Source organism: Engystomops pustulosus, chromosome 4, assembly GCF_040894005.1.
Source record: "Engystomops pustulosus chromosome 4, aEngPut4.maternal, whole genome shotgun sequence".
Classification (NCBI taxonomy): domain Eukaryota; kingdom Metazoa; phylum Chordata; class Amphibia; order Anura; family Leptodactylidae; genus Engystomops; species Engystomops pustulosus.
In genome coordinates, this window is record NC_092414.1 from 128,351,113 (window position 1) to 128,362,527 (window position 11,415).

The 11,415-nt window shown below is 40.5% G+C and overlaps 1 protein-coding gene across 3 annotated transcripts in view; it reads right to left on the reverse strand.

Annotated features, from left to right (window-relative positions):
* TAF3 (TATA-box binding protein associated factor 3) overlaps positions 1-11,415 on the reverse strand; it is a 60,662-nt gene continuing 49,247 nt past the window's right edge. Inside the window, exons 4-7 of one of the 3 annotated variants that reach the window (XM_072147413.1) lie at positions 9,517-9,599; positions 5,298-5,547; positions 2,967-3,073; positions 1-926 (exon numbers count right to left, since the gene is read on the reverse strand). In XM_072147413.1, coding sequence (XP_072003514.1) covers positions 815-926; positions 2,967-3,073; positions 5,298-5,547; positions 9,517-9,599 — 552 coding nt within the window. In that variant the 3' untranslated portion in view covers positions 1-814. Of the gene's footprint in view, positions 927-2,966; positions 3,074-5,297; positions 5,548-9,516; positions 9,603-11,415 lie in introns of all 3 variants that reach the window. The other 2 variants (XM_072147414.1, XM_072147412.1) reach the window with 2 other exon arrangements.

Sequence of the window (11,415 nt, forward strand, 5' to 3'; positions counted from 1 at the left end):
TAGATTTCAGACACGCCTTTAATATATACAAAACACCCTTTCACATGAAAGGTAACAAATAAGCAATAATGCTTCAAGCTGCAATGTAAAATAAGCAGACACAAAAGCACATATAGTTTGGATTTACACTGAAATATACTCTTCTCGTATTATAATTGGGAATCTGCACCCAATTCAGTGAAAAGCCTAAGGGACTATGAAACCAATAAATGCCAAGCGTGTGCACACTGGTGTGTAGACGTATGGTTAAAAAAGTAAGACCAAAAACAAATCTAAAATATATTACAAATATCAATGAAAAAAATGGCTAGGAAAAAAAAAGCGGAGAGAATAGAAAGTTTTCTTTAAAAATATATATATTTCACAAAGAAAGAATCATTTATTTATATTAGCCAAAAAAAAAAAAAAGGAAAAGGATGATTGATAATATTTCTATAACAAAATATGACCTTGACATGTATATTGGTACGGGAATCCAACTGATCTTCATACAATTATTATCCAGTACAGCGAATATGTGGAAAGTGAAATGCCACAGTTCCCTTAATAGTCTTTTTTTTTAAAATCATTCACTACATTTTACAGAATATTTATCAAATAGGCTACAAGTTCAACTTGTGAAGACAAAGTACATCTAAGTACAGGATAAAGCAGAAGACCAAACAGAGGTCTTCCCAGGTCTTGTGGTGGAGCCCCACATCAATGTTCAAGTGGATCCCCCAAGGCTTCCGAGTGCAACCCAGTACGACCAAGCCACCCGCTCCTCCAGGAGATGAAGCACAGAAATGTCACGCCAAGAAATTGTCCCTGGAAGTCAGTGAGCTTTGTGCTTCCGTTTTTTGTGCTTTTTATCTTTTTTCTGGCCGTCACACTTTTTACAAAACCACTTATCTTCTTCTGGCTCTGCTGTTAATCCAACACAAGGCCTGAAAAGGAAATAGATTGAAAAAAAAAAAAAATAAGAACAAGACACAAGAGTGAAAGTACACACAAAAAGAGCACACAGACACTCAAATAACTGAGGTGCGGCATAGTAACGCATCTACGGATGACCGTAATGCAGGTAGTAGGGAGACAGCCATTATAAAAGGGTTGCGCCAAGTTTAGAGGTTATAACAAGGTGATCAGTGAATGGGACCCCCGCAATCCATAGAGCGGCTGTCCTGTACTCTAATTGGTGATGTAGCAGGACGACACTAAGTGAGCACAGCACTCCAATGTGTGCATGTTTGACCTGCAGCCCCATCAGATTAGAGAGAGCGGCTTCCCAGCAGATGGAGCCTCAAATACCGTGTTATCCCCTACCCACAGGACAGAGGATAGCATTTAAACTTCGGTTAACCCCTTTTAGGGATAAATGGCCATTTACTGCTCAAGTTGACAAGTAACATATTTTCCCTTCACTAGCTTATTTAGATAGTGTTTTGTCATACACTTCAGACAAAATGCGCCAACATCTAGTCTGCCCTAACTGTCCAGTGATGGTCCATGTTGTGGGAAAGAAAGAAGCAGGTGGTGGGATGTTATCAAACTCGGGGAGATGAGCAGTCTCTGTGCCAATTACACATACACACTTGGCGTGTGTAATGGGGGAAAGGGCATAGGCGTATTTGAAAGGGCATAAGATGTATTTGAGTTCAGCCCAAATACAGGAACACATAGCTGTGCCATCTGAATAAGTTGGAAGTTAAAAGATTATTGGTATGTGTACACATAACACATCAGATCCTACAGGAGTATTGTAGTGCAACAGACAGATGCGGGACTTAGTGATCTGCAGCAAATGAGTAACCTCACTTATTCCTGCAGATGCCGATGTGGAAATAAGCGGTCGCTACGCAATGCCACAAGGCTGCGGCAAAATAACGTCACTACACACATTAGAAATGAGCGGATATCTTTGGTTTCAAACAAAAATTAGATTCTTGCCCCCCCATTTCCAAACAGGCGTGAAACTACTCAAAAATTCATAAAAACCATGAAAAGTTTCTATGTAAAAACAGTTTGAAAAATATACTAATAAGCTTCTCACAGTAAATGTGCTGTACTAAACGCAGGGCTAAAATAGGAAGCGGCTGATCTCTGGTCAATCTCTGCAAGTCTAAGTTTCCTGTCAATCAGTATTACTTGGGTTTTGCACAGTGCAGATAAACAAAGCCTCTTAGCTTCCTGACCATTATCAGTATATTTAAAGGTGGAGAATAAGCATTATGTTTAGAAACAGAGATTTTAAGGTCCCGTATATACTCATGTATAAGCAGAGTTGTTCAGCACAAAAAATGTGCTGAAAAACCTCACTTTGGCTTATACACGAGTCAATAAAAAAATTAACTTACATACTCATCCTCCGGAGGCCCTGGTGCTCAGCGCAGCTCCTCTTCTTTCTTCGTTCTTCAGTAACAGCCGGCAGGGCGCAGCCATGTTATCTCCCGGCCGCCACATACCATGATGCGGCCGCTGATGGCGTCATAGTATGTGCCGGGCGGGAGAGGACATGGCCGCACCCCGTTGGCTGTTACTGAAGAACGAAGAAAGAAGAGGAGCTGCGCTGGGCAGGCTGGCTCTACGCTACATGGGGTAGGGCCATGACCAATACATTTCTCACCCTCAGCTTATACTCGAGTCAATAGGTTTTCCCAGTTTTTGGTGGTAAAATTAAGGGCCTTGGCTTCTACCCGGGTTGGATATATACGGTATCTCTTTTTTGGACTAACTATTTACTCGGGAGATTCACACATCTGGGGAACATTTCTTCATAAGTGTGCTAGTAGGGGAAAATGTGGTAACCAAATGAAAGAAGGGAATTTACATCAGGAAGTTCATTAAAACCAGTCAGTAAAGTGTAAGGTCATTCACGTCCGTCATACAGCCAACTCCTAAAAATAGTAGTTATCCACCCACCAATGTCATGCCAAGGTACAAATGACCAAAAAGCAATGAATAAACCATTAACATAATCTGCTTACCAATGATACCACTCATCACATCCATCACACCCGACCATTGGACTGCCGTCATCCAGTTTATTACAACCTGGACAGATCCATATCTGATTCCCCCATTCATCACGGATCTGTAAAAAGATAAGAAAACAAATAGAGTATTATATTCACGTTGTAGTGTTTCTGAGGGACAAATGATACGGAATAGGTGCACAGTATAAATCACAAAAAAAGGTATAACTAATATGATCACACACACACACACTGTAAACTTTTGTAAAAAGGTTTATCACTGCTACATTAAGGTTTGTTATTATTGTTTTAAAAAAGCCCCCACCAGCTTGTATTTCACATAAAATATGTATTTTGTATCATTATAGCCTACAAGAACCTTTTAGAGTAAAGAGACAACTGGGCGTTGGGTTGTGTCTATACACACACACTCCTGCAGTCAGCACTGTGTAGTCAGGACAAGGAGTTGTCAATTTATTCAGAAACCATCCAACAGAATTCTACAAAGACGAGTTCTGGGGATCTTATTTCATGTGAACATCCGACAGACTATTGTCTATTCACTACCATTTCCTACATATCCCTGTGTTGCTATTTTATTGACATGCAGAACACATAGAGCCTAAATTATGCAGTAAAGCAAAGTGACACACGTAGGCCTGGATGTACAGAAATCCCCCTATTACATACACACAGCAGCGGAAGACGGGAATTTATTGCATCTTTACTTATTAGCCAAACTCTACAGTTCAGGTTGCTGATAAGATCAAGGGTATAACAAGTTGTTACTCAGTAACTTTCCATTTACTTTATTACATCTGTCACTCGGAATCAAAATCCAAGTGAAACAAGACCAGAAAGGCAGTCCCATTCCTGCTGGATAATTTAGTCAATCCATTCAGTTAGGAATTGTTCTGCTGCCTACAATTATCCTGTGCAGGGCTGGATGTAAGGCCGAAGTCTAGGGTTGTAGTAAAGGACACGTGGTCATCCTTGTATTCTGCAGTATATACACTAGACAAAAGATACAGATAGGTCACAAAAAGGGACCCACTCAGATTATGCTTCTCCTGGACTTTCTGTTAACCCATTAAGAACCACAGCCCGTTCCCATTTTTGCATTTTTTTTTCACCCACTCACTGTCCAAAACCCATAAGTTTTATTGTATTTTCCTGGTCCTACAGAAGTACATGTAATATGTGGGATAAACTTCTTTTCCTAGTGTTCATATTTTATATTATTTGCAATGCTGACCAAAAAACCCCTACACTCCGGCCATATTCTTACAGGCTTTGTATTTAATCCCCTTTATTTTATGGGTCCGCACATTTGCAGAGATACCAAATATATAGTTTCTGCTCAGTTTTAAAAAAACATTTAAGAGGAAATTTATCATGACGTTTTACGGTAAAACTGTTCTACTTGCCCATGGAAACCAATCAAAAGGTCAAATTTAATTTTATAAACAGCTGTGGGAAAAAAAGCTGAGCTCTGATTGGTTGCCATGGGCAATTAGAACAGTTTTGCTCTAAGAGACTTATGATAAATCTCCCCCTTAACATTTAATCAGCCATACTGGCATATTCTCATACTGCGGTGTATGAAACTGGGATAGGTGTATTTTTTGCAGGATTTTTTCAGAACTATATGAGCTTTGGATCATTTCTATTGTTAGAGGGTGAGGAATCGGGCATTTACAGTCCATGATCCTGGTCAGAACAGATCAGGTATTAGCGGTAGGTCCCTTCTCTATAATACAACAGGTATCTGCTGTGTAGAGAAAGGGTGACACACATAAGCTCTCAAACAAAATGATAACCTTAAAAGTTTTTAGGGTGCGGAGGAAAACACAAGCAAAATAGAAAATGCAGAAAAGTGTCCTTAAAAGATTAAAATGAGAAAAATCAGATCAGACGTGACATAAACACACACAAAAGGCTACAATTTTCCAGATCATCAAAAAACACAGATCCATTCAGATATGGATACAGCTTTGTAAAAAAAACTGTGGGCAGACTAACTTTACTTGTTCCTCTTGTAAAAAGGATAGGATAATGTGTGCTTGGGAACCTAAGTCCAGGAACAGAAGATCAACAGATGGACTAATGGGGATGGTCAGTGCATATTTTGGAAGTTGGCAATACCCATAAACCAAACAATGTGGGGTGTGTAATAATACACAATGGGTTATGCCACAAAGCCAACACACTCAAGGAATGAGCTTAAACCAACAAGAAAACAGGCAAGTGTGTATAGGCGCCTATACACACTTGCCTGTTTACTTGTTGGTTTAAATTGGCAATAGACTTAACCCTCAGAAATGTAAACATGAAAGCACTTACCACATATGTACTGACCGTCTCTGTGACAACACTTCTGTATGGTGTTTTAGAATTGCCAGTGTTCGGTCCAGGTGCAGGGGCAACTGGATTAGGAGCTGGTGATGCTGCCGCCGGTGCAGGTGGTGCCTGTACAGGAGGTGGGACAAGAACTGGTACCGGAGCCGGAGATGGGACAGGTGGAGGCGATTTAGGCAAAGATGGTGGAGGAGCAGTTTTGGCATCTGGAGCAGATACCACTTTACTGATAACTCTGAGGAGAAAAACAGTAGAAAAACATAATTGTCAATTTGTGTCAATATCTGAACAACATCAAAGCGAAGACATCTCCTGTACATGGAGTAAAATATACAATTCAAAATGTGGACACCATAGTTCACAGCGTGCCAGTGCAACACGAGATCTTCAGTAAATCCTGTGGATATACCATACAGACAAGTACCGTGCGGTCACCTATATACGATTATACCATGTAGGATAAAAATATTACCAGTCAGTGAACAGTAAATATTCTTCTCTCTCTTAATTCAAGCTTCCACTGAGCATACATAGAAATGCAGTGAAAATATACCCAGACATTAAGAAGTCCTGAATACACTGGAGTCTTTACACTGACATGTGGGAACTACTCAAATGAACATTAATAGAGGCCCATTTTAGTGCTGATAACTTTTATCTCCAAGATGAAGGGGTGTCCAAGTCTTTCAGCTTCTTACATTAAAGACATTACAAATATTTGCTAATTCAATACTTCCTTCCTCAAATGCGGATCTGTGGCTGGCAGCAAAACAAATTCCTAAACAGTGTAACCTCCACAGGAAAATGCTTCCTGCCCTCGACTTTAGTAGTGTCAAGTGTAGTTTACAAGAGGAGCGGACTGCAGAACCACCCGAATTACATTTCTATAACTCTCACTAAATATAGCCAGCAGGGATGTAGAGTCGTTATAAAATGGACCCACTGCGCAAACATAATAAATTATAAAAATTTGGAAATTTCCTTTAAATCATTTGCTGCATGGTATTTTGTGGCCATAAAGTTATGTTTAGGATATATAATATACACATACACACACAAGCACCAAGAACTGTCATTTCATTTCTTTCAGCAATAAGGATCTCCAAACTATTGCATGTGAACTATGACATGGACCCAGACTGAAGACACCATGCCGTAGAATATAGCACAATTGAGCAATGGTAATTATATTCCTTGAGAAAGGAAAAAGAGATAAAAATTCTATTTTTTATAGAAATGCAAAAAGGACAATTAAAAATAAGCTGAAATGTATCTGACATAATGTAGTCTTACAGGTAGATTAAAACTAACAATAAAATGATGGTAAAAGATGAGACACTTCACTTTCTCCCAACATTAGCTGTGAAATACGGCTCCAGGAGGAGCACATGCCTCCGATCCGTCATCTCGGGAGAGGATACGCAGTGACCGCTATTAGACAGTCTGTTTATTTGCAGTAATTAGATTTCCATTCCTGTGGTGTTGGCTTTCTGGAGATGGTTACATTAATAGCTTCTGCAGCCAATTTGTAGCCAATGAAGACAAAACTGCCTTCAGCTTATTCTGCTTCTCACTGTACAGGTTTATCAGAAGGTCCAGAAGAGAAATCAGAGATTATGGCTGATGCCTTGTATAAAGCACTTGACCTAATGGGTTAAGGTGCAATATGGTGCACAGTGCTGCCTACTTGTGTTATATAGTCACTCAGCAGTCTTTAATGCAGCCATCCAGCTGTTAGCAGTTTTCATTTCTAAGTAATAAACCACTAAATTCCACGTTGTAAAATAATTTGGAGGCCCATTAGTGCAGCAATAAACACAGACAGTCCGTGCCAGCGATCCATTGTTTAGCTCTCCGCATACAGTGGTTTACTCTTCCACATTCTTCTCCCTGCAGTATCATTTCTTCCTCCAGAATTAATTCCACTCCTGGTTCTCCTTCATGGGCTTCTGTTGAATGAGCAATCGCTAGCGGAGTAACCAACACCGCCTACAGCTGTGTCCCACAATAGCCCCCTGCTGCTAGCGTTACGTTTTCTGGAGGATTTGGTCACGCTGCCCTAACTGCTGCAGACACTGGCCTTATTCATGGAAACGTGCACAAGGAGGGATTTTCAGCAGGATTCCTTTACCTGTTTCCCCACCACAGAACAGTGGATTAAATGGACTAGGTCATGAAATGCAAACCAACAGCCTGATGAGTCAATAAAACACCACCCCATCCTCGCCCCAAACACACAGAAAGAGCCAAGGTTAAGGGCAAAGGCAAAGGCAATCTGGATATGCCCATAGAGTGCAGTCTAATGATCCCTATTCTTTTCTGCAAACATTGAAAGGGGTAGCCAGGTGAGTGAGAAGAATGGAGAGGGCACCTTTACTGTGTTATATAAATGTAATGTGCCAGTCCATAGGTCACTACCAACCAGGCAGAATGTCTCATTGGAGCCAATAACATACAACTAAGAGAATTATAAATCAGTAAACAACAAAATCCTGACAATCCACTACACATACAATGAAAGATAACAAACCATTATATATGCAAGTAGAAAACTGTAAAGCTGTCCCATTGCGAGTCATGGTGAAAATCTTGCAGCTCAGCAAAAGCTCTAACTTCTGTCTCCATTACATTTGAGAGTCAACATTTATTTTGCCCTCGACACGTACCTATGTATTTTTATAACAGTGATGGCTAACCCATGGCACTGGTGCCAGAGGTGGCACTCAGAGCCCTTTCTGTGGGCACTCAGGCCATCACCAGAGAGGACTCCAGGTATCTTCCTGCAGTCCCAGACAGCCCAGGACTTGCTGTGCACAGAGCTATTTTAAAGTGAAAGCTGTACCTGGGACTATTTTCTGCTTTATTGGTGTCCTCAGAGTGCTGGTATCAATGAAAACTGTGTCAGAGAAGGGAGTATAAATCACAAATTACATTTCTGTGTTGGCACCTTGCGATAAATAAGCGGTCTTTGTTGTAGTTTGTGCACTCGGCCTCTAAAAGGTTTGCCATCACTGTTCTATGGGCTCATACACACAGTTGCGGTTGCCTTACCCCTGCATGTGAACAGACTGCCCGAGAACCAAACAATAGTGCAGGTCCTATCCTAGTGGTTTGGGCAGTCCTCTTCTGTCATCAGGGTTTTATCCTCTGCAAATAGACCTGGTTCAAGGTCTCCTTCCAATATTGTACTGGCGGTCCCCTAATAAAGAACACCCGACTTACAGACAACCCATAGTTACAAACTGACCTCTGGATGTTAGTAGTTTACTGTACTTTATCCTTAGGCCAAAATAAACAGCTATAACAGTTATCAGTGGTGTCTGGATTGTCATAAGAATCAGGATTAACAATAAAGCTTGATTGCAATTTTTCAAATCCAATTGTCACAGGAGACAAAAAAATTTTTGGCTGGGGTTAAAAAAAATATATTGTGTTGACTTATAAACAAATTCAACTTAACAACCCTGCAGAGCCTATCTTGTATGTAACCTGGGGACTGCCTGTACACGTTCATGAGCAGGTCACTAGCTGAATCATATATTAATATGTACAAAGCAGCCTGATATTAGAGTCTAAGTAACCATATGATGCCCAAAGATGTGCCTGCTGGGTGTGTATAGTAAAGACCAAGGTGGAAAAGAAATTAAACATCCTCAGTCTCAGCCTAATCTGTGAGCAATACCGCCAGTAATTCTGTGACGGGAATTAGAATAAGTTACACACCTACCTAAGTTAGTCCACGAGTGTCCAGTAGATGCCATATCTTAAGCACCTAGTGGCATTAAGTCAATGAGTGATCAGTGACTTGATAACACGGCAGAGAAAATGCTGTAATGCGCTGTTCTAATAATACATTAAGAAGCAGTCTTAAATATTTTAAGCCCAAATGAACTAACACCATCTAAACCATTATGGATAAGATCAGTAAAAAAAACATTAAAGCACAATTTATGGAGGCTGTGCCCAGAGATAAGCTTCATTTGCAGACTGACCTTTTATTTATTTAGGGAACCAAATGAGGTCTAATTGCATTAGAATTGAATTCAGTAAATTTCCCAGAAATACTTATTTGGCAGTCCTCAAATTGGGATATTGGCGAATGCCATGATTGTAAATGACAAAGTGGAGGTAGTAAACAGTCAGGGTCACAGATATGGTAGAAATGAATCATATGGTTAGAAAAATCTATGCTGTTCCTACTTACATAGTATCTTGGCCTGCACCAACCCGCAGAGTCAGTCGGGGGATCACAGGTGATGGGGCAGGAATAGCCAACTCCACCTTGGCCTGCTAAAACAAAAGAGATGAAATACATGAGTAATATACACAACTATAACATTCTATGGTAGTACAGTGCACTCTACTCTCACCACATGTCAAAAAAAGAAAAAGGAGGAGTCCTTTACTCTCACCATAGCCCAAATTTTTCATCTGAAACCCAATAACCATATGCTAACCATACACAAGAAAAGAAATCTCCCACGTGCCGATTTACTTCATTTTCTCAGACTATTTTTTTCTTGTGGGAGATTCATTATACTTTCTTTGGCAGACCTCTGGTGGAGAAGGATTAAGAATCTCCCCCTCCCTGCAAGTTTCTTTCCAGATTGACTGGCGGAGATGAAAGGTCATAACTGCCAGTGTGTGCGCCTGATCTACCAAGATGCTGGAGCCTCTTTGTAGATATGGGAGCAGGAGATGGGAATTTTAAAACTGGCGGAAGGGTGGATACTGTGGAGGAAGGGTTTGGATATAAACCTCCAGCACACAGAGACCCCCAAAAATAAAAAGGTTACCACCCCTAGTCAGTAAGCTGGAGGCCATATCTTCTGAACGGGTGTACAGATTCTAAAACGGCGATCAGATTTTGAGAACAGATACGATAGGATAATATATCCTCTCTATGATACCACATAGCCAAAATTAGCCACTTTGTAGGACTTCTGTCTCATCAGAAAAACCAAAGCCCGGAGAGGGCTCCTTTTTGTAAGCAGCAGAGTGCTGGCTGAGCCAACCGGCCTGGAAGATCTGCTCAGCAGGGCATAGTCTAGCCCTCTGGTAGTGAAAGGGGATATTAAAAAGGAAGACAATGTAATCATTAAGACAAAACAAAAATCTCATTTACATTTTCATTAGCGCCGCTGCTGTGTTAATGTGTTATCTCCATTTTCATTAAGATTCAATCATTGCTTGGCTTGACTATAATTTTAATTCATCACAAATTGCTCTTCCATCCCAGGGATTTATAGATTTATTTCAATAAACTGGAAAAAGTTAAATCTGGCCACTAAGAGTTAAAACTGGATTTTGGGTAAAGTGTAAAACCCGAGATTGGGAGTGTTTTCACTTTTAAGCTTCCTGAATTGCCATAAAAAGGAACGTATTGCAATACAACATGGCTTTGTAAGTGCCTTCCAATACATTGTTAGTGGATTTGTCCAGTTAAATGTATAAGCAACTCTCCTTTCACCTGAACTAATAATAGTAGTCTCATAAACCCTTCACTGCCATGTGCTGCATTATTTGCTAATCTTTAAGGATTTAGCTGCTTTGCCACATACCTCAGGGCACCAAATGATAAAGCTTTAACTCCATATTGCTGCTAAGACCCCAGCGGAGGGGGAGAAAAAGCCTGAAAAAGGATAGTGATTTAAAGGGAAAACAGCCAAAATCCTAATGTGCAAGATGACTTATCAGCCATTCCTTGTACAAGGTTATGTATTGTAGGAATTCTGATTCTTGGGAAGCTTCTATGTAGGGCCCATCGGATGGCCAGTGCCCATTTCTCTTCTTGTTAATCTAAATTTTATGAAGGCCAAAGGCTGGGTACATAGCCCAATTCTTGGGCGGCTGAGCAGCATTTAACAATATAATGAGTCATTTGGCATAATGTAGACCAAGTTCATATGTGTCTCACATCTTTGCAGCCCATTATAATATTTAGAACAGTGGGGCACATTTACTAAGGGTCACGTGCAGCAATTTTGTGGGACTGTGCACATTCTTCATGGCGAAAACAGCTTGCACAGGTATTTAAAGGGAACCTGTCACAAGGAGACCCATTTTAGCACTCCCCCAGTCCCCACAGAGCATACACTGCCAA